Genomic DNA, 23765 nt, shown 5'->3' with positions numbered 1-23765 from the left:
TGTCAGTGCTGGGGGAAGCAATTAAATGCCTTACAGTGGTCAGTGAAGCGGTAAATGCACTCAAATTCTGAGAATTTTTCCTTCCAGTCAAGGGGCTTTTGCCTAAATCCTACTCTAAACTGTGTTATACAGTTTTAGTGGTATCTTGAAGCTTGAAGTTGACAGGTTTGAACAGTCAAACAGTCATTTACTGATTCTGTACTTTCTGGTACAGTCAGGTACTGTTCTGTGTCAACTGTAAGGCTGATTACAGTCATTGTACAGAAGTACAGAGTGCAAAATACACTGCTGTTTTTCACTGTAATTGCAGGGCAGATGCTGCTTTAATATCAGAGTATTGCTGTTTGTACAACAGTGCATTTAATGATGCAAACACAGTTGCTGTTCAGATACTGCAGCAAGCAGTAAACAGTTATAATTCTCTGTTTAATTGGGAGAAATATTTGCAGGTGCAGTTCCTGTTGTTCCGCTGCAGGAATTAAATTTTTTGAGCACAGTTCAAGTGCCTGTGTGCACTTGGTTTGCAGGGAGTCAGGCACCCAAGTGTGGGTTATATTTCTTGCTGATTGTAATGGCTTCATCCTCGGAATCTTCTCTTCTTAATATTAAAAAGTTGCAGGGTGCTGCTAACTACCCGATGTGGAAAAAGATGAAACTGAATGTGCTAATTCTCAGGCAGTTTCATGCTCCTATTATACACAAAGGTGTGAAGCCCACTGGCACATCTGATGATGCTTGGGCACTAGCTGATCTGTCAGCAAAGTCCATAATTGAATTGTCACTCCATGAGAGTGTTGTTTGGAATGTGGATGGTGAAAAAAACAGCCTGGGGTGTGTGGAAAAAGCTACAGGACACATATGAGCAGCAAAGTGTAGCCACAAAGATATATTGGTTGCGCAAGTTCTTCAATCTGAAGATGAAGGAAGGGACCTCCATGGATGCACATCTCAATGAGTTTAATTCGATTGTCACTCAACTTGCGAATCAGAAGTATGTGGTGGATGAGGACTCTTGGATATGGTGACAGTGGTGAGATGGGTTACCGCCTATGGGATCCTGTGAATAAAAAGCTAATTCGCAGCAATGATGTCTTATTTGATGAGTCATGTATGTTTAAGGCAGTAGATAAGCCTTCTGATGCTACAAAGGTTGACATTGATGACTTGGGACATCCTGTACAATTCAGGCAGGCTGCAAATCAGCCACAACAGCAGCGTAATCAGCCAATGCATGATGCTGCAGCAGGTCCAAATGGACAGCCCGCAGTGGCGGAAGATGTCCTACGGGACATGCCACCTTTGGAAGACCTCCCAGGCATAATTCTGCAGCCTGATCTACTGGAACAGCCACCTGTTTTAGGTGAGCAGCAAGTTGGACAGCAAGACCAATGGGTCCGAAGGTCCACTCGACAAATGAAACAGCCAGACAGATTTGTTCCAGGGGCAGATTTTATTATGCTTACAGACTGTGGAGAACCTTCCTGTTACAAGGAAGCCGTGCAAATGCATGATAAAAGGCTATGGGAACTAGCCATGAAGTCTGAAATGGACAGTCTCCATAAAAATGGGACTTGGGAATTGGTGCAGTTGCCTAAGGGCATGAAAGTACTGCCATGCAAGTGGGTGTATAGATTGAAAGTCACACTTGGAGCTAAGCCACGGTATAAAGCCAGATTGGTTGCCAAGGGCTTTAAGCCGGAGTATGGTGTCGATTTTGATGAGATCTTTTCTCCAGTGGTTAAGATGACCACACTTAGGATTGTACTTGCTTTGGTTGCATGTGAGAATTTGGAATTATGCCAAATGGATGTGAAGACAGCCTTTCTTCACGGTGATCTTCATGAGGAGATCTACATGCAGCAGCCAGAAGGATTTGCAGTCAAGGGCAAGGAGTCACTTGTATGCAAGCTTAAGAAGAGCCTTTATGGGCTAAAACAGGCACCAAGGGAATGGTATAAGAAATTTGATACCTTCATGAAGTCCCAAGGTTTCAGGAGAAGTGATGACGATCACTGCTTATATACCAAAAGGGCTGCAAATGGCAACTTAATCATTCTCATTTTATATGTGGATGACATGCTTATTGCTGGTAAAGCTCGTAAGGAGCTTGATGACCTTAATAAAAGATTGCATGAGGCCTTTGATATGAAGGACCTTGGTGATGCAAATCACATACTGGGGCTGCGGATACGGAGAGACAGGGGACAGCGTTTGTTGTATTTGTCTCAAACCGAATATATTGGCAAAGTATCGCACAGGTTTCATATGGAGGGAGGGAAGACCCTTAGTTCTCCATTGCCTCCATATGTGAAACTCAGTGCAATGGATAGCCCACACTCAGATGCTGATAGGGCTGAAATGGCCAAGATTCCGTATGCTTCAGCTTGTGGCAGTCTCATGTATGCCATGGTTGCTACCAGACCTGATATTGCGTTTGCAGTGGGAGTGGTTAGCAGATATATGGCAAATCCAGGCAAGAAGCATTGGAATGCAGTGAAAGGTATCATGAGATACCTGAAGGGCACACAGGAGTTGTGCATATGCTTTGGCAAGCAGGATGCAAAGGTGCATGGTTATGTGGATTCAGATTTTGCTGGTCATCCAGATAACCGGAAGTCTACTACCGGTTATGTTTATACATTCACTGGAGGTGCAGTGTCATGGATGTCAAGGATGCAGCAGTGCATAGCCTTGTCTACCACGGAAGCTGAATATATTGCAACCACAGAGGCATGCAAGGAGGCCTTATGGCTATCTCGGCTAGTGGGAGACTTGGGCATTACAGGTGATATTCCATTGTTGCATTGTGACAGTCATAGTGCTATTCAGTTGGCACACAATCCTGTCTTTCATGCAAAGACAAAGCACATTGATGTGAAGTATCACTTCATCAGGGAGGTAATAGATGATAAGCTGATTCAGCTTGTCAAGATTCACACGGATGACAATCCAGCAGATTTGTTGACAAAAGGTTTGCCTGCAGAGTAGTTTGCACATTGCCGACAGTTGATGGGTATAGGTTGAGCCTCATTTTGGCCTTATACTCCATTGTGTATATGCTGTACTTCTCTCGTTTATTTTTACTTGAGGGCATATTGCCTTTAAGTGGGAGGTTGTTGGGGTAAAGGCACTATGGCCACCCCAGTACAGTTAGTACACTTAAGTACAGTTAGTAATTTTATTGTTAAGTACACTAAGTACGGTGCACTTAGTGTTGTAACCTTATCCATTGATATAAAAAGGTTGACTGTGTACTAGGGGATGTACACACATACTTCTTATCCCCACACTCTTGTGTCCATCGTGTGTGTCGGTGTGCTCTCTCCTTCTCTCTCTCTCCCACCTCACATCTGTTGTTGGGGAATTGAAGGGAAAGCATGAAGTGAACACAAAGTGAGAATGCTTGCTTATAGAATGAAGAAAGGTGAGGTCCTTATGTAGGCACCTCTTACATGATCACTGACATCACTGATGACCTCTGAGCTCCACAATCATCTCCTCAATCCGCTCCTAGATTCTCTCAATCATCCTATGTGGCATCTACCACCACCTAACAGTGCTTATGGACACCTAACTGTGCCTCTAGCACACACACATAGAAACCAAGGTGTGCCTGGGGCTTACACCTTGAGATATCCCATCATACCCCCCCTCAAGGGAATGCCTCAGGCTATGTCAAGGATACATCTAGTCTCAAAGTTTCTCATGCCATCTCATGGTGATCAAGGATAAATCTATGGCTAGGTTCTCATGCTAGCAAGGGGTTCCCAAGGGTGTGAAGTAAACAAAAGGGATACAAAAGACCTTCCAATGGTTATCCCCCCTGCATGTACATGCACACAATGTCTGCAGGAGGTACCATGGAGCAAAACACATACACATGGCCTACATCATATGGTGACCAGAGGTGTTTATAAAACACAATAGTTTATTTCATTCATTTTGGAGGACTATCCAGGCTGAGTACCTTGACTCAACATAAAAAAGGGAGATCTGGACCATATATGGAGATGATTCAAAAAGCATAATCTTCATAGGATGCCTCATCTTGTGGAGGCACATCAACTGAAAGTAGATTGGCAATTTCTGACTTTGTAGTTGCTTCCTTTTTTGCTCTACAAAACTTTTCATGGTGATTGTTTTTGCCACAGTGTTTGCATGGATTGATCTTGAAGCAGTCTTTTGAGAGGTGATTAGTCTTTCCACAATGTTTGCAAGGTGAAAACTTGCCCTTCTGGATTTTTATGGCATAGGCTGTGTCATTGCCTCTCCGGAGTTCCATGTGCCTTTCTTCTTCTTGAAGAGCAGAAATAAGACCTTCAAGATTAGGATTAGGAAGATTTTTCAAAGTGGTAACAACATGATCATAATCTTCAGGCATACTCTTGAGCAACACTGCCATTGCATCATCTGTAGTGATTGGAGAGTTGATAGAAGCAAGTTGAGTCATGAGACTCCGCATATGATTGGCATGGGCAGCCAAAGAAAAGCCACTAACCGTCTTCAATTCAAAGAAAGCAATCTTAAGTGACAATTTTGAGATGTGAGAGCTAGCACCAAAAATAATGTCAAGCTTCTGCCAAGCTTCTAAAGGAGACTCTAAGTCAGAGATGTGATGAATATAGTCATCTCTTAAGGCAAGAGCAATGATGCCATAGGCTTTCTCCTCTCTAGCAGGATCTCTTGCTTGTCGGAGCTGAGGATTCTCCAGCATTGGAGGCTGTTGAAGAAGAAGTTGAAGCCGGTTTGACAAGCCCCCAGAGGTTTTCCCTCATCAATGCAAACTTAACCTTCATCTGCCATGTGTGAAAGCCTTTACCATTGAACTTATCCATAATCAATATGGTAGCCATGAGAGGGTAGATCTCTGTCAATATGGTAGCCATGAGAGGGTAGATCTCTGTTAAACTGATATGATACAGTCAAGCAATAATAAATGCAGCTTTGCCAGTCAAATCTTTGAAGAAATGCTGACCTTTGACCACAATTTTTTTTATGCATATGCTTGTAAAACTGTCAAACTGCAGAAAGGTGCTCCAAAGATGCAACTCAAATGTGCTTTAGATCACATCCAATGATCAAACATCCTAAAGAAAAAAGATAACTGATATAATTTCAGAACTTTCTATCATGAAACCTCTGGAGATAGTTGCAAGCGGAAAGAGAAATCACAGTTATCCCCAAATTGAGCAGTTCGAGGCTGGAGGCCGAAATTGGAGCAACAGAGTGAAGCACTCAAGGGGCTTTCTGTAGCAAAAGAAAGCTCTCACTAAGGAGAAGATCCAGCACAGAGGTTGGGCAAAATGGTGCGCTGTTTTGCCCAGGGGAGTTGCTGCAGGCTGAGTCTGTGTTTTGACGTTTTCTCCTTTGTTACTGAACCAAATGAGCTGCAAAGTGACTCAAAATGTTCGTCTTGAGGTCGCCCATCTGCTCCTAGATTCGCTCAATCATCCTATGTGGCATCTACCACCACCTAATAGTGCTTATGGGCACCTAACTGTGCCTCTAGCACACACACACACATAGAAACCAAGGTGTGCCTGGGGCATACACCTTGAGATATCCCATCATCTGTGACCAATACAAGCTGTCCAATGCATCCCACTGAGCATCCAGCTTCTCTAGAGTGGTTAGGCAGTCCCAAAACAACATGTCTAGCCCCACAAAGGTAGAAAACCACAGCAAAGTCTTCCGAATTTGCTCAAGCATTAACCAAGCTCGGAAAGCACTGCTGAACCTAACGCCTAGATCCAATCTGGACACTTCCACAACCCAAGATTGCTAGCTAATGGTTCGAACAGCAGCAAGTGACTAAGAGAGAAGCCATGCATCAGAACCACCAAGATGAGTTGAGGACTTTCTCAAAGCTGTCCATGGAAGAGGGGCGACCCAAACTCTTCGCACCTATCCCCTTCCAGGTCCCCAATTGAGCAATAGCCCACCAAAGATTCCAGCCCTGGTGAATGAAGAGCAGAACTAAGAAGGCCCGAATCAACTCCAAGACAGCTCCAGGAGAAGGGTGTCGAGCTTCAGCAACTAGCCCTCAGAAGGGCAGCAAAGACAAAACAAGAGAGAGATGTCATGAGCCGCAGGCTAGCAAGAGACTCCTGCTCCAAAGGTAGACACTCCACTCTAGGAGGGCCGACCACACCAAAGTACTTATGGAAAATAGCGCAAGGCAAAGAAGAGGACGCAGCATCAAGTCGGTAGGGGAGGAGTCACCGAAAACGGCACTCTGAAAAGACACGCCCCCTGAGAGAGAGGCACCGACAGGCATCAAGCAAAAGACAAGAGCCCACGAGGGCCAAACGGGCGAGGAGGGGCTGGGACAGGCGCACACAAGGACGTGCACAATTTGACTGCCACGTGGCATATTGACCTGCCACATCAGCTAAAACTCTAACCCATTTCTGGTCACAATTCCTTGGCCTTGCCCCTAGCAGTTGAAGCTAATTGATGCACCTAGGGACTAGTGCCACACGTAACATTAATTCTTAGGGGGTATTTTAGGAACTAACAATTCCTCTGGGCCAATCCCCCAAGGCCCAACTTATCCAAGGGTTTATTTGCAACAAAAACATCACGACCCCGTGACATACCCCCCTCTTGGAGGCTGCATCCTGGGCTGGCTGTCTATTCTCTCTAGTTCTCTTCCCCTTATGTCACATGCACCCCTGCACTTGGGTGCAAGGTGACACATTGGCTACATCGACAAGTGTATTATAATTCCCAATTAGGAGATTTTGTCGTATGCTGTGACCCCTTTGTGAGCCCTTGTCCAGGGACAGTCAGGCACAAGCTACGTAGGTCAGTCTCTCAGCCTTAGGTCAAGTCAGTAGTCAGTTCTTGTTCACTAGTACCCACTGGAGAATAGTAGGTTAAAGTGTTTCCATCTTATACTTTAGGTCTTAGCCTAGGTTAGGAGTCCCTTTAGGGTCCCCAAAGGCTGGACAGGTAAGCAGGGAAGGCAGCCTGCAAAGGCTGCCCAAAAACTCCCTTGGCAAATGAGCCAGGGAGGGCTTTTTATAGGCTGGTTGTAGGCCAGCCAGTCTGTAAAACAGACTGAGTCTGTAATACAGACTGAGTCTGTAAAACAGACTGAGTCAGTCTGTTTACAGACTGGGTTGGCTCAGTCCAGCGCTATAAAAGGGCCCCTTGGCTGCCCTGTTTTCTCATTCAGTTTGCTCCTGCCTTCAGTCCTCCTACAGCTCCACTTCAGCCTCCTGTGCAGCCCCTGAGATCCTCAGATTTGGCCCTGCTCTAGCCTCAGTCCCTTGGCCATCAGTTCAGCCTGATCTGAAGGTGACCACGCAGCACAACAGTCGGAGGTTTGGACCAGCAAACGGAGAGAGGTTTGGACACTGTTTCCTCAGCTTTCTCAGCTCTCTTTTACAGTTTACACAGCTCACTCTCAGCTCTATATTTCCGTCATCTCTCAGTTCTCTCATAGGATCTATCACTTCTAGCTTTTCACTCTCTCACTCACGTAGTAACCCTGCATTCCGCTAGACAGCACAAGCCTCTTCCTTGCCTTGCAGAAGCGTCCTACATCGTCAGTGTGGACAGCATCAAGGTCTCGGTATTGGTCGGCGTTGCTTCTCAAGTCTTTGGGTCTGCTATACGTGTGCACAGTGAGCTCTTCAAAAGCGTGTTCCGTGCTCTCTTGAAGAGTGTTCTTTGTATTTCTCAGTTCTCCAAGTATAAAGCAAATTCTCCCCTGATTGGGGGAGGGGGCCCTCAGTGGGTATAGGGACCCAATCGGTTGTCGACTCTACTCTCTCTCTACCCTCATCTCCTTCCTCTCTCTATGGTAAACAACGCTCATTCCTCGCAAAGGGTTTAAAGAAGGTCTTGTTGGGAATTACACGATCAGATAACCGTTGCATGTTACATTGGTATCAGAGCTTCGGTCTGTATCCAGCTTGACTACCGCGAGTGTATGGTTGTGCTGAGATCCGGAAAGGACACACAATCAAGCACCATGGAAGGGTCAAGAAAAGATTTCAACTGTGAAGACTTTGAAGAGGAGAAAGACTACCAACAAGATACGCTTCCGCCAAATGCTCAAGAAGTGATGGCGAACCTTCTAGAGCAGAATCGGGTCCTGCTGCAGCAACTCGAAGCATTCATCCCAGCGGGAAGAAAGCAGAAGACAGCCAGACCAGACAAAACGACGTCTGGAGGAAAAAGAAGTAGAAAAGCCGCTGGAAGAAAGAAGAACCACGGATTTTGAAAAACTGCTCTTGTTGATGCGTGAGGAACGCAAAAATGAGGAGGCACTGCAACGCGCAGAGCTCGCCCAGGCAGAGAGGCAACAAAAGCTAGACCGAGAGGCAATGCTTCTCCAACACAAACAGATGTTAGCCGCTATGCAGGCAAGTTTGAGCGCAAACTCAGTGCATGGGAGGAGAGGGATGCTCAAGCCTTAGCAATGCTAATTGGCACGACAGCAGATGCTGTGATTCCTCATATCCAGTTGGCAGAGATGTCTTCAGAGGCGTGGGCCATACTGAAGGAGTTGTATGAAACCGATAATACAGCCCGTATCATTACTCTTCAGCATCAGCTTTATAATCTTGATATGAATGAGGGTGATAGTGTGCATGACCATCTGACAAAGGTGAAAGTCGTGCGGGACCAGCTCGCAGCGGTTGGTCAAGAGGTGGACTCGAGTCAATTGGCATTGCTCACACTCCACAAGTTGCCACGGAGTTTCAAAAGTTTTGTGACTACGGTCACTGCGGGTCAACGGACTAAGCCAATCACCTATGAGGAGCTTGGCCCACTCCTGCTTCAAGAGGAGGCTCGAGAGAAACTCTTTACGCAAACCGACGAGAAGGCATCAGTGGCCAAAGACAAGCCTGGAAAAGGCAAGCCAAAGGAGTTCAAGAAGTCATAGGACGCTGACCGAAAGAAGAAAATGAAGTGCTATTACTATGAAAAGCTTGGCCACTCCGCCAAAGAATGCTGAAAGAAGAAGGCGGATCAGAAGCGGAAGAGAGAAGCCAGGAACAAAGAAGAGCCTAAGAATGATTCTGCCAATGTGCTACTGGACAGTTGTTTTTAATCAATGAACATTGTTCAACATATGCAGTCAGTGAAGGAAAAGAGAGTTGGTATGTTGACAGCGGTGCTTCAAAGCACATGTCTAGCAGAAAGACTTGGTTCAAAACCATGGAAAGTACACACCCGGATTCCAAAGTTTCTGTCGCGGATAGCCGGGCGTGTCCTGTGAAGGGCATCGGTAGCATTCCATTCATTACAACCACGGGTGAGGAGAAGGATATCTCTAGAGTACTTTATGTACCCAACCTTTGCAAGAACTTACTGTCTGTAAGTCAGATGGACAAAAACAACATGGCAGTTCTCTTTCAAGATGGCAAGATCACCGTCACATCCGAAGCAAATGGAAAAATGGTGGCTCAAGGAGTTGAAGACAACCGACTGTACCGCCTCAATGCAAGGTTGGTTCATGAAGACAACGAAAAGTCCAAACTTTGGCATGAGCGCTTCAGTCACGTCAACTATGGAACCTTGGCTGAAATGTCAAAGTCAAAGATGGTGGATGGACTTCCACCAATTACACGCAAGGATGGTGTCTGTAGGGCTTGTCTAGAAGGCAAGCAGCACAGGGACAAGTTCCCACAAGAGGCCTCATTTCGGGCCAGCAAACCTCTTGAGTTGGTTCATGCCGACATTATTGCTTGGCCAAAAAGTCACAGGCTTTCGAGAAGTTCAAGGATTGAAAGGTCATAGTTGAAAAGGAGACAGGGGAGGATGTCAAGACGTTCTGTACAGACAGGGGAGGAGAATTCACCTCAAATGAGTTCAACACATTTTGTCGCAAGCATGGGATCAAGCGACAACTCACCACAGCACATACTTCTCACCAAAACGGGGTAGCCGAGAGGAAGCATAGAACCACCACGGAGACAGGGCTTGCTATGCTCCGAGGTAGAAACCTTTCTAAAGCCTATTGGAGTGAAGCTATCAATACAGCCGTACACATTCTCAACAGGACCAAGATGAAGGCCGTCAAGGACAAGACTCCATATGAGGCATTTTTTGGTAAGAAGCCCTCTATCACTCATCTTCGTATTTTTGGTTCTAACGCATGGGTGCATGCGCACAAGAAAGACAGGACCAAGCTTGATTCCCAGAGCAGAAAATGTATCTTTGTTGGATATAGCGAAGAATCCAAGGCCTTCGACTCTTCGACCCAATAAAGAAGCAGATCCTTATTAGTCAGGATGTTGTCTTCGAGGAAAAGCAACCTGAACCCCCGGAGGAGCCTCAGATTGAGAAGGAGATTGTTCAACCCCCGAACCCACCCCGCCCCAGGTTGACCATCCAAGAGGTGGCGAAATCAAAAGCTGATGTTCTAGGAAGAGCAAGATGTTCCAGAAGCAATTCCAGTTCCTCCTCCCACTAAGAAGCAGAAGAGGTTGCCCCAATGGTACCTACGGACATTATAAGACTCTCAGGTCACCGAAATACCTGAGAGTAGCAATTCCCGATTGCGATGGTCACAACGTCTTCAGAAGACCCCATCCGTGAATTTTGCGTTGGTGGCTCAGCTTGAAGAGCCAAGGACCTTCGAGGTGGCGAAGGACCATCCAGAATGGCAGGCTGCCATGCAGACAGAGTACCTGGGACTTAGTGGCCAGGCCCCACGACGAAAAGTCATCGGCACTAAGTGGGTATACAAACTTAAATACAAATCAGACGGCAGCTTGGATAAGTATAAAGCAAGGTTAGTGGTCAAAGATTTTGCTCAAACTGAAGGCATGGATCTTGATGAAACTTTTGCTCCCACAACTCGCATGGTTACTATCCAGACAGTGATTGCCCTTGCTGCCCAATTCCAGTGGCCTATTTTTCCAATGGACGTGAAGTCCAGGAAGTTTGCTTTACCTTACCAATACTCGACCTGATATTTGTTATGCCATTGGGCTATTATGCCAGTTCTCTACTTCTCCCAGGAAGAGTCATTGGGATGCAGGTTTACGGGTGCTGAGGTATCTAAAGGGTACTTGCACCTACGGGATCACCTATACCAAAGGCATCGAACTAGGCGGGTTCTGAGACACTGATTGGGCGGGTGATGCTGACACCAGGGGATCAACAACAAGGTATTGCTTTTTACTTGCATCTGGTGCCATCTCTTGGCTGAGTAAGAAGCAACCCACAGTGGCCCTTTCATCTACAAAGGCAGAGTACAGAGCCGCGTGTACAGCAGCGTGTGAGACACTGCGGTTGAGGTGGATTCTGGAGGACATGGACGTGTGTCAAGAGGACGCAACAGTGCTGATGTGCGACAATCAGAGTTGCATAGCCATTGCCAAGAATCTAGTGTGCCATGCATGGACCAAGCACATCGAAGTTCATTACCACTTTGTTCGAGAGCTCATCATCGACGACGTGATCGAGCTTATGTACTGCCCGACCGCCGACAACTTGTCTGACCTCTTCACGAAGGCACTTCCTCGAGAACAGATGGAGCACCTCATCAAACGAATGGGGATTGGCCCACAGTTGTGACATTGAGGGGGGGTGTTAGAAACTCACTGTGCCCACCTGTGAGCCCCCGATTTGAGGGGACAAGGGGCAGTGAGAGGTAGGAGGGCTGGGGAGAGAGAGAGACTCAGGCCGGCATCATAGGCAACCAGCACACGGGCTGGTTGCAGCCTGCAACAGCAGGTAAAACAGGGCTTTAGGCCTCACATGGAGGCTCCTGCAGCAGCGCAGACTGGCTGCACAGGGCACCCTTATATAGGGGCCTGTGGCAGGCCAAGTCGGCCCAACCAGGGCCACCGACCAGGGCCAACCCTGGTCGTTGTTCTAGGGCCCATGTGGTCGGCCACCAGACAGGGTACCGACCCTGCTGGTCAGTCAACTCAAGGGGCCTGGGCAGTGCCTATAAAAGGCCCACTCCTCCATTCATTCCAGCATCCAGTGCAAGACTGAAAGCCCCTCTCCAAGGCTGTGTTCAGCACTCAGATCTGGAGCAGTTTGTGAGAGAGAGAGTTCATCAATATTCTCTAGCACTTTGCTGTGTTTTGTACTGCTCCCTTGGAGCTATTTTTCTGCCCACCATCCGGTGGATGAATATACTCTCTCTCTCTCTCTCTCTCCGTCCATATTTATTTCTGAGTGAGGGTTTGTTGCATCTGTGATCATCTATCTAAGTTGAGTGTGTGTAAGAGTTGGAGAGATCTTGGGTGGAGGTTTGAGTGATTCATTCCCTCTTGATTTTTAACATGCCGTTCCCACGATGGTCTTTCAAAGTAGTAAGGAGGGCGATTTTTCATATCAAAAGAAGGCGCTCATTCAAGCGTACGGCACAGCTAACGGGCATCAATTTATTGTCATGTTCGATATGGGGAGTTCAAAAGATGCCATCTCCCCTCAGCTTGCCAAGACAGTGGGGTGCACCTTGGTGCCTCACGAGCTTGCAGTGGACGAGCTCACGCCCGGCTTGCGCACACACATCACGCATAAGGCCATCCATTTCACTTTTTCAATTCAGAAGGCCATGTTTACGCGGGATTTTATTTTGACTCCTTTGATGGGGTGCGACATGATCCTCGGGATTCAATGGTTCCGTGAGCATGTACCGACGCCTGATTGGCGGCAAGACACCTTCACTATTGTTGAAGGTTTACTTGAGCCCTCCGTGATACGCGGCGATCAGAGCATACCAGGGATTCCTTTAATCTCGCATATTCAAGGAGGTTGCAGCTCTTGTTGATGCATGAGAAATGCAAAAATGAGGAGACACTGCGACGCGCAAAGCTCACCCAAGTAGAGAGGCAACAAAAGCTAGACCGAGAGGCAATGCTTCTCCAACACAAACAAATGTTAGCCGCTATGCAGGCAAGTTTAAGCGCAACAGCCTTCACCACCACAACTTCATCTGCGACAAAGGTAACACCACTCACTCGGTCCACTCCAAATTTTGTTAAGTATGATGGTAAGTGTGACCATTCATCAATTTGTAGCTCATTTTCCATTAGCACGGATTCAAGATGAGCAAGATAAAGTCCACCTTGCAGTCCCTCATCTTACGAGTGAGGCGGTGACTTGGTGGCAACATTGGGCTAGTAAGTATACTAACCCAAAAACGTTTAAGACGAATTTCGTTTGGGCAACGTTTGTGGCCGACCTCAAAGCCCGTTTTCTCCCACCCCAATATATGTTTGACCTGGAGGATGAGTTCTCTCGTCTCTCCCAGAATGGTTTGCCTGTGTTGACGTACAGTAACAAGGTCATCACGCTGGCGCAACAGTTGGGCATGACGGAGAGCGCCAAGATGAAGCAATTCATTCGAGGATTGGACACCAACATCCGTTATACCATTTGGAACTTCGACCCGCCAGATTATGAGCGGGCGCTGACTCTCGCACAGAATCAGAAGATGAGGCTGAACGAGGGATGGTTGCTGGCTAGTTATTGCGTTTGGGTTTCATTCCTCGCGAAGAAGGGTTGATTTATGTTGTTGGACAGTGGCCAGGGAGGATTTAGATTGAGGCAACCCGTTGGGAAGTGCTTGGCTGATTGATTGCACCAGAGTTCAGCTAGCCTCCTCACTACCATCAAGGCCAAATGGCATGAGTCTGTGTTCTTACCAACTGCCGCCAATTGATCCCTCACCACCTTGACCTTCGTCAAGTGGCTATGTAGTGTATCTCCTTCCATGTCAAGATTGTAAAGTTGATGCTGAAGAAGCAAAATTTGGGAGGTGTTGTCCGTCTCGTAGAGATCCTTCAGAGTGACCCACGCCTCTGTTGACGTCTCCGCCATCTAGATATGCGAAAGCACACAGTCCGCCGTAGTCCCGATGATTAATGCCAAGCCATGGGCATCTCTGTCTTCCCAAGCTTCGAGCTCCTCTCTGTCTACTACCATAACTATCTTCCCTTGCCTGTCTACTGTCCTCCGGCTTTGCCTCCACTCCCGTTGTCAGCTTCCACAACTTCCGAGCCACTAAATGGCTCTAGATTTTCACCTTCCAGATCAGGTAGTCGGTCCCGTCTGGTTTCCCAGACTCTCCGAAGTTAGGGATAGTGAATGAGAGAAGACTGGGGGAGGAGGAAGGGAGAGCAGGGGCTGAAGAGGCTGTAGAGGTTGACATCTCTACTGTTATATCACACAGCAAAGTCAACCACACTCAATTTTTTTTAGTAGACCAGAACTCAGAACGCACCTGACTGAACCTGAGTCACCCTCCTTCTCGCAAGGGCACAATCCTCCAGTCGTGGAAGTCAATTCCCAAGAGCGTCTGAATCACAATCGTCCTTCAACAAGGTCCCTGCCTTCAAGCTCCCACACCTGTGAGCCTCCTACTTGGGCTCTGATACCATGTTAGAAATGACCCAACAAAGGGTACGCACAGCGGAAGACTGATAGTAATGCCCAGGTGCTCACACAGTGTGATGTGAGGTGTGGAATCACAAACTTCTTAACTTATGTGCATAAATGTGCAAGCCAGTAAATAGACAATGCTCAGAGACAAATATAGAAGCAACTCTTTATATTTCCGTCCGTCCACAAAGTAGGACAGGATACAATACCAAAAGGTCCTACTACAAGCGTGACACTTCTAGATCTTTGAGCCCGCGTGCTCCACCTCGAGCATATGTAGACTCTCTATCTAGATCCCTTCCACCTTGCTGTCCGGAAGCCAGCCTATGTGGGCAGCACCTTGAGCTCAGTCTGCAGTCCTATGTCAGCCTCCTTCTCCTCCTATGTGTAGGTCCAAGGGTGGGCCTGTGGCTGCTGCTGTCTGCTCCCCAACTGCTGCTTCAAGTGATGCCAAATGCCTCTCCTTTTATAGGCCCCAAGGGGGCTGGCAAAAACCAACCAGCCTGCACCAAACTGGCTGACCAGTCTGTGGCTGGTCCAGCCCTATTAGGGCTCACAAACCGGGGCCTTTTGGGCCCACTCTTCTAGGGCCTTGGCCCTCCAATCAAGGCAAGGGCCCAGCCTATATAAAGGCAGGTCCCTGCCTCATGGCAGCCTCCTTTGCTGCTCCAACAGGCCTCATCCAGCCGCGTATTGCTCCGTACAGTTGTGTGCCACCTGTCCCGGGTCTGCACACCCTCTGTACTGCTCCGTACAATTGTGCCACCTGTCCCAGGTCTGCACACCCTTGCTGATTTCAGTGCCACCTGTCTGCCTCTATTCGGGGCCTGTTCCAGCCTGTACAGACAGCCCTTGAAGCGCCTCTGAAAGGCTGCTGTGCTGCCCACATGACAGCTCATGTGCTGCCCATGTGGCAGCCCCTTATGGCTGTTCTTTCCCTGTGAAGTCCTATGGTCTGGTCACCTCCTGTTGCTCTCTGATCTATCGTAGCAGGGTCTCCTTGTGTTGGTGCATCTCAAGCAGATAGAGCCCAATGCAGACGTGGTCATGGAAGTGAATCAATCGTGACAGTGGTCCGAACCCACTCCCATCCTGACAGAGACAGTGGTATCATGTGGTATCACCCCCAGAACTCGTAGTAGGCTGGGCAGGCGTAGAGAAAGTGCTCCTCTGTCTCAATCACTCCTAGTGTGCATAGCATACATATCCGCTGCTCTCTGGGTATACGTGCTGCTCTCCCTGTCTCAATCCTCAACTAATGGGATGGAACCCGCATCTGCCCAATTGCGATCCTCAATGCGTGTGAGACTCCTCTGTCCTCGAGATACTGGGGTTTGATAATGAATCCCTCCTCCGAGACTATTAAGAAGTCGTCGCAGTAGAACTGGGTCTTGGTGGGGATTTCTTGATCTCCCCCCCAAGTCCGAGCTGTGTGGAGCTGGAAGAGGTCTAACCGTAAGATACAGTTAATCTCATCTCATGGGATCAACTCAGGGGGTGCATCCATACTGTACTCTGAGAGAGAGAGAGAGAGAGAGAGAGAGAAAGAGAGAGAGAGAAACCTCACACACACCACACTAAGAGGAAGAGAAAGAAACAGGAGTGAACTGAAACGTGATCTTAGGCAAAAGACCCTCTACTGCTGTGGAACACCTCTACACAGCAAGCTGATCAAGGGCTGACAACAGTGCTGAAGATGCAGCACACTGAGATGAACAATGAGGGGAGGGGGGCATATATATAGCCCTTGCCCCCCCCCCCCCCCCCCAAGTCGGTCAGCATAAAGGGGGGGCTGACCAGCCTCATATGTGGGCCCACTCACCCCCTCTAGGGCCGACTACAAGCCCCTAGGGGACCGAACCCCTCCCCTATATACAGGGCTCCACAAGGCCCTCTAAGAGGGCTGAGCCCCTACTCCAAACAGGCCGACTGCTGGCCAGCAGCAGCCCTAGGTAGCCGACCACCTGCTGCTCCATATGGAGGCTGCCAAGCTGCTCTACAAGGGCTGCAGCCCTGCCTCTAGGCCCGACTAGGCTGCACCACCTAGCCGACCCAGAGAAATCTTCTATATTGACCTTGGGCAAAGAAAGCTGACTGCGAATAACTCGAATTAGTTTCATTTTCCTTTGCGCTGCATAGGAATAGTCCAAGAATTAAAATGTACTAACCTCTAATGCGTTCAAATGTTGGATATTGTTTGTACAAGGTGCAGCACTTTTTAATGGGGAAAAGCATACGAGAAGTGGCGCCCTATTTAATTAAGGACCCACTTGGGCTAAAAGGCATTAAAGGCACCCCACTTCTAGAAGAAAATGCCCTTTTTGAAGAAAAGCTCTAAAGCCCATGTTTGGGAAAGTGAAAGCTCCAACTTTTGGAAAGCAGGGAGGGCAGCTTTTAGAAAGCAGGTGCTTTCTAGCTACCCACCCTAGTCTATAAATTAAGGGCCTCTAGGCTCTTAGTTGTACCCAAACTCTACTCCCTTGTGAGCAACCTTGTACTAAGAGATTTCTATTGCAATAAAGAGGGATGTTTTGGGGGGCAAAAGAGGGGAAGGGGGGGGGGGGGGGGGGGGGGTCCTTATTTCTAACCCCCAATGCTGTGTTCTCTCCTGCTCCCACTTGCTCTCTCTACAATCTACTTTCTAGCCCCTTCGTTGAGATTCTACCCAGCTGTTCAGAGTTTCCAGCTTCTAGGCGAAGTCTTTCCTCATATGCGATCAGCTCCAACATGAAGCAATTGAAAGCCGTTGCTGCGATTTGGATCCCAGATGCTTCTAAGACATGTTTCCCAAGTGCGAACTGACCAATTGCTGCAAGTGGACTACGGTAGCTGAGTTTGTGGTTTGGTTAAGGTTTCACATTGAGGCAGCCATAAAAGAGGGGGGGGGGGGGGGGGAGGGTCCTTATTTCTAACCCCCAATGCTGTGTTCTCTCCTGCTCCCACTTGCTCTCTCTACAATCTACTTTCTAGCCCCTTCGTTGAGATTCTACCCAGCTGTTCAGAGTTTCCAGCTTCTAGGCGAAGTCTTTCCTCATATGCGATCAGCTCCAACATGAAGCAATTGAAAGCCGTTGCTGCGATTTGGATCCCAGATGCTTCTAAGACATGTTTCCCAAGTGCGAACTGACCAATTGCTGCAAGTGGACTACGGTAGCTGAGTTTGTGGTTTGGTTAAGGTTTCACATTGAGGCAGCCATAAAAGAGGTGGGGGAATACAACATGGTGCAAGTCATCAGTGATATCGGCCTCAATTGTAAAAGGATGGAAGCATTGCTTGTGCAGAATTATCCGGAGATTGCGTAGAACCCTTGTGCCTCACATCTTCTAAAGACTAATGGAGGACATTGAAAACCTAGCATAAGTGTCTCATGTGGTTGAGTGGGCGATGCAAATAGTCACTTTCATTACCTGCAAGCCGCATGCATTTGCTCTCTTCAGCAAGAAGTGTCAATGGGAGCTCGTGAAGCCATGGTTCTATTACACTTTCTTGGTACTTAGCAGGTAATCATTTATTAAAATCTAAGTTAGTGTAGCACATTGATTGCAAATTGGGAAGTTAAACTTGCAAGTGCAATCCACTAAGTACTTTATTACTCAATTTTCTTAGGTTGGTGAAACAAAATAAAGGTGCATCGCATGACGACTAGTGGTGATTGGCTGAACTAGAATGACTCGAAGAAACCAAAGGCACAAAATGTTGAGGGGTTTGTTTTCGACAATGGTTTTTGGCAGGAAGCCCTATGTAATCAGGTCGCCTTAGAGCCCTTGTACTTCACACTTTGCCTCTTTGAGAAGAGGGTTGCACAATGGGCTTTTTGTACAAGTTCATGCAAAACCTTCAAAAGTCAATAGAGGATTCCACTATCTTTGATCGCAACAGGTAACTTCTAATTTCTTAAATGGCAACTTTCAACTCCATTCTTAATTCAAAATGTAAGTCTGAGTTTTCATGTTGCCTTCTCACTTCTTAGGAATGATGATATTCTAAGAATTTAAAGCAAGAAGTGAAATGGTTACATAGGCCAATCCACACTGTTGCCCACATGCTTCATGTCTTGTGGAAGAATCCTACAAAATGGAATGATCGCGTGCTTGTCACTGGTCGAACAAGCTACCGGGAAAAGGTTTGCTCACCAGTGGAGCATAATAGGTGAGCAATGATCACTGAGTCTTGACCCTTCACATTTGAATTTTGACACTTGTAATTTAGTATTTAGTATTTACACATACACCATGATACATCATCCACGGCTTGGCTGTAATCTGTTATGACTTATGAGTCGTGACTTATAAGTTACAATTTCTGCAATTGTCAACACTCTTGAGGACGATATTGTGGAATTTCATAATCATACCGGTCATTTCTCCCGAGCTATCACCAAGGAAAGAGACAACAGGCTGTTTGCTCTTAAATGGTGGGAGATATTTGGGATTCTTAACCCTGCCTTGTAGAAGTTAGCTATTCAAATCCTGTCACGAGACTGCACATCAGGTCTGGTTGAGAGGATATGGAGCATCATACACACCAAGAAAACGAATAAGTAAACAGGTTGCAAATCTTGAGTCTATAATTTTAGAAATAGTTAGCATACTACTACTTTCCACTATACAACAGTCATGTGCATGATGTGATGAGTCATATGCATACCAAAAGTATCACACAGTTAAGTGAGAGAGTGATGTAACCTTCATGCCCATTAACAAAAACCATTGTTACAATTGTTCAGTACAAGGCCACAAGAAGTAAGATTGTCCTCACTACTACAAGGAAATGGCCAGCGTAATCGGTCCACTTATTACAGCCTCAGCCAGAGTAAAAACGACTTTCGTTGTAAGTACAGAGATCGAGGATCAGCAGAAAGAGGAACCTCGTTCGTTTCCCACCATGTTCTAGTTCTCTGGTCAGATTGGTGGTCAGAAGGTCCTGATCAGGAATCTGAGACATCATTTCCGCCAGTGCAGGAAAGAGGACTTGGCTTCCTCATAGTAGCCTTGACGGAAGCATGTTGAAAGCAACATGGAAGCCATCAATTAATATGTTTATTAATTGAAGGGACCCTGTTGTTATAAAGGAAAAGAACAACCTATGTGCTAAGCCTAAATTTGAGAGAGAGAGAGAAAGAGAGAGAGAAGCTAAAGTGATCTCTATTACAAGGAAAGGGGGGGGTATAATGCCTATGAAAGTACGAGGGTAGTGGAAGCAGAAGGCTACCAATTCTCCCTTGATATGACTACCCTCTAATGCTTCTCTTTTATTGTGTTAGTGGAGATTTCTATAGCTAGATATTTTGTAAGAGGGTATTCATAACACTAGCTGGGGTCTTGACAGCAAGTTTCAGGATGTTTCAAAACCGGTTCTGACAGAAGTGGTATTGTGGCTCAAAAAGTAACTGGTTATGTTCATTAAGTTCTCCATGTTTTCTACTACTACAGTAGCATTAGTAACTGGCCAGTTCCCTGTTTTGTTTGTGATCAATTCAGCATGTTACAAATGCTTTTTTCAAAAAACTTTTTATGCAAGGTGAATCTAATTCATGTGAAAGACACATCTTTCGTTCTTCTTTTCTTTCATTGTGTAATAGGTTTGTCTGTTTTGGGGGGAGGAGGGAGAAAAAAGCAAACACCTAAGATGCAAAAACATGCTCGCAAAGGAAATACCACAAGGCCTACAGCCACAACTCTACATCAACAAAATAAATGAGGCTCGATATCAGAGATTGTTATGATTTAGTGAAGACAAGGCGTACCCTTCTTCAATGTTATTTATGTCATCATCAAGTATCTTTCGCAGCTGCCTTTCACACAACGCAGATGTTTCAACAAGCTGCCTCTGATCCCCAGATAACTCTGTACTTTCTAAGAGATTTCGAGTTAAAAAAATTCCTTCCAACGGCTTTTTCAACTCCTGCCTGACATACTGTAGCTCCTTATCCACTTTTTCTTTTGCTTTTTTCATCACCAAAGCTTGTAGTAGTTCCGGACTTGCAGTATGGAGGAAACAAAATATTCCAGTAACCCTCCCATCAGCATCTGTCCTTTTACTTGCAATTAACAGGGCTTCAACATGCTTTCCTTGTCGATCGTAGAATTTCAGAGGGAATCTATCTGAATCTTGGCCATTCATTGCATTGTTCAGAACTATCATTAACTTTGTCACAGCATCTTGCCCATGTAGACGACAGCAAACCATTTGCAGTCCAAATATCTCACCCACTAACATTTTGCCCAAAACCTCCTCCCGTTTCCAGCCTGAAAGTCTTTCCATTGCTGGATTCCATTCTGAACAGAACCCATACTCATCTGCACCAAAAATTGGAGGAATAAGAGGATTCGGATTTTGTACTATGGTTTTGTAGTCACCCTGTATGCGAACAAACCTGTCCATTACCATCTTCTGCCCTGTGACATCTTGTCCAACGAAGCAGACACCTACAACATTGTTGGACACATCCCTGCTAGCGCAAGCATTAACAATCAAAATGACTACCCCTTTCTGTTCATGCTGACCATATGTCCGCAGGTGTACCTCTACATCTTGCTCCTCTTCACCTGCAAACATAGCGTCGAAAGACATCAACGGTCGAGCAACATATCTGGTCCTCGACTACTTGGAAGTTGTAACTACAGAGTCACAGCAGCGAGAATCAATTTATAAGAGGTAGTTATTAGAAATAATTATCCCTCTACATAAGAAAGGTAAAAACCAGTAGTCACCTTCCAAGGCCAAAAGCAATACTCTTTCTACTGTTGCAACAGACTCATCATGCACAAGCTCTCTCGCAAGAGATTTTCCAATGGCGTCTTCAAAAGAAAGGCCCGTCAGTTCCGCTATTTTGGCATTCCAGCCATTAATAAACCCATGAGCATCAACGGCCAAAATAGGTGCTTTTGCCGTTTCGATAAGCCTCACCATCTCATTCGCAACTGTGCTGAGTTCATCCAAACCTTGAAGTTTAAGGTCATTCAACCGAGCGTGTATCATAGTCTTTGAATCACAGTCATCGATATCTTGAAATGAACCACGTAATATTAGTTGTAATGAATGTATTGCATCCATCTCCACATCCTCCCAAGGTACACTCCTCCGCTTTACTACCTCCAGAAAAGCCCTAAAGGAAGAACGGGGATGCATCCTGCGCCCATCATCTTTATCATCCGGGTCATGCTTAGCCCCTCCCCACTTCATCTCCTTTGCAGTATGGGATCTGAACCAAAATAGGAAGTCTTTTGAAGTGATTTTTGCTGCAGCTAGTCCACAAACAGCTTCACCCAGAAAGACTGCTCCAGGATATCCTGCATCTGCAAGACTATCAGTACTTAGGCCTGTGGAGTCCATATGCTGCTCAAGCAACCAGTCTGCAATGTCTGCAATCTGATTTTCTGTTGGGGTGATGCCAAGAAGCCAGCATTTCTTTCCATAGAAAAGGGCCGCACCATCACACTTGACAAGATCCATAACATTTGGTGATTGAGATACAATCCCTATAGGGGCATCTCTGAGAAGCATGTCACACAAGAGAGTTTGAGTTCTAAGGATGTGCTTTTCCCTTACCTGTGCAGCTATTCCTACTTCCATGTTCAATTGAAGCCCAAAAACCTGCATCAAGAACTCACAAGAAGACCTAAGCGGGAAAGGGACAAATCGTGGAGAAGTGTGATGGCACACAACCATACCCCATAACCTCGTGCCTTGATGTGCACGACCGCTGCTATCCACCTCATTTTCGTTGATGATAACAGCCATCACTAAGGATGCAATGGACCCCATATTTTCCATATACTGTGCATGGCAACCATGTGGGGCTCGCAGGGTTGAGCCTGTCAAGCTCAGGGGCTGGCCAAGGTTCCTGTCCTGAATTACTGTTACCGGTGGTAAGGTGCAGTCAGTAATCATCCTCGCCCTGTTTTTCATGAACAGGAAGCGTGCAGCTTGGGGTACGTCTGTAGCTGGATAATGTAGACCAATATAGGGCTCCAGGTCTGAACGCCTGATTTCGGCTACTACTTCCCCGTGTTCATCTTCATGAAATTTGTAAGCCATCACTCTGTCGTAGCCAGTGAGTTCACGGACCTCCTCCACCACTACATCGCACAACAGACCAATATCTCCTCGTGGTAAGCACTGCAAACGTGATATAGCCTTCGCCGCTAGTTTATGAGACTGCAAAGCACCACCGGCTGCATTCAAGGAGTCCGTAGACTTTATTGGCTCAAAGTCAATGACCAAGCCAACGTCATTCCGATGCAAAATCGCATAAAACGGTTTTCCTGAACTTCGGCTCTGAACTGAGATGGGGTTCAACAAGCTAACATCCACAACTCCCACAGCCCTGTCCAAGGCGGCAGCACTGGCGGGCGACAGCAACGTTCTAGCGTCCGTTCCGATGCTCAAACGTCCAAACTGGCCTACAGTAGGCACAGCCTGCGGCATGACGTCCAGCATTTCGGGTGCATTCTCGCTGAAAGCAATGACACGGAAGCTCCCTTCTTCAACAGCGAGCATGCAACCGAAGGGCTGCGTGAGGCCACCGCGCTGCATACGCTGGAGGTAAGCGGTGACCTCCTGGGAAGCCAAGCCATCGCCGGCGGATTTACTGGCATGGACGACGGACTGGCTATAGTCGAAAGTGGAAGCGGAGCCACCGGATTCTTCGAAGAAGGCATGGAGTTTGGCATCAGCGGAGGTCTGGGCAATGCGCTGGGAATGTTTAGATTTGGAGGAAGCAGCGGAGGCGGTGGAGGTGACCTTGGAGGAGAACATGGAGACGGAGAAGAGGAAGAAGAAGGAGTGAGGGAGGAAGGGAAGGAGGAGGAGGGGGGGGCGGGGGGCATATTCTTGGAGCTCGCAAGCAGCAGATGGGAGGGATGTTGGCACCCACGTGGGGAGGATGGAAATTCGTAGGCACGAAGCAAGGAGCCCCAAAAAATGGCGGCGAGCTTCTTTTAATCTTTTGAGTAGTCACAGAACCCAGCTTCTTCTTCTTCTTCTTCTTCTTCTACTGCTGCTGCTGTAGTAGTAGGAGTAGCAAAGCTTCTCCTCACTGGTAGTGACAGCCTCCAGTAGAGCTATATTTAATGTTTTGCTTGCACGCTTCTATCAATTTGCTATTTATTCCCCTTCTTCCACTTCTTAAGCCACGCGCACTGCGCACTCCCCATGGCCCCCACTTCCGCCTTGCCTTTCATGGCCTGCCTCTCCTGGTCAAACGCAGTCAACGCCCCCATCACCATTCTCTCTCTCTCTTTCCCCCCTTTACAATCCACGTGGCAAATGTGTTCAATTTAGAGAGCATTCCCACTCTCCCGCTATATTTGCCATTCCAAGGCATGCATGGCCTCGCATCCATTCCCACTACCTCCGATACTAGTTTTTGGGTCCCACCTTTGCCATCTCTTCTACA

The 23765-nt window shown here is 47.0% G+C and overlaps 1 protein-coding gene across 1 annotated transcript in view; it reads right to left on the bottom strand.

Moving 5' to 3' along the window:
* The window catches only part of LOC147891670 (phytochrome 1-like), a 30876-nt gene extending 7466 nt beyond the window's left edge, over nucleotides 1-23410 (bottom strand). Inside the window, exons 1-2 of the mRNA XM_087387996.1 lie at nucleotides 21079-23410; nucleotides 20112-20913 (exon numbers count right to left, since the gene is read on the bottom strand). Coding sequence (XP_087244122.1) covers nucleotides 20112-20913; nucleotides 21079-23125 — 2849 coding nt within the window. The 5' untranslated portion in view covers nucleotides 23126-23410. The remainder of the gene's footprint in view (nucleotides 1-20111; nucleotides 20914-21078) is intronic.
* Nucleotides 23411-23765: the final 355 nt, after the last annotated feature.

This window comes from Dipteris shenzhenensis, chromosome 17, assembly GCF_047967505.1.
Source record: "Dipteris shenzhenensis isolate YYH24624 ecotype China chromosome 17, Dip_SZ_1.0, whole genome shotgun sequence".
NCBI lineage: Eukaryota > Viridiplantae > Streptophyta > Polypodiopsida > Gleicheniales > Dipteridaceae > Dipteris > Dipteris shenzhenensis.
This window is presented reverse-complemented; position numbering and strand designations above follow the sequence as displayed.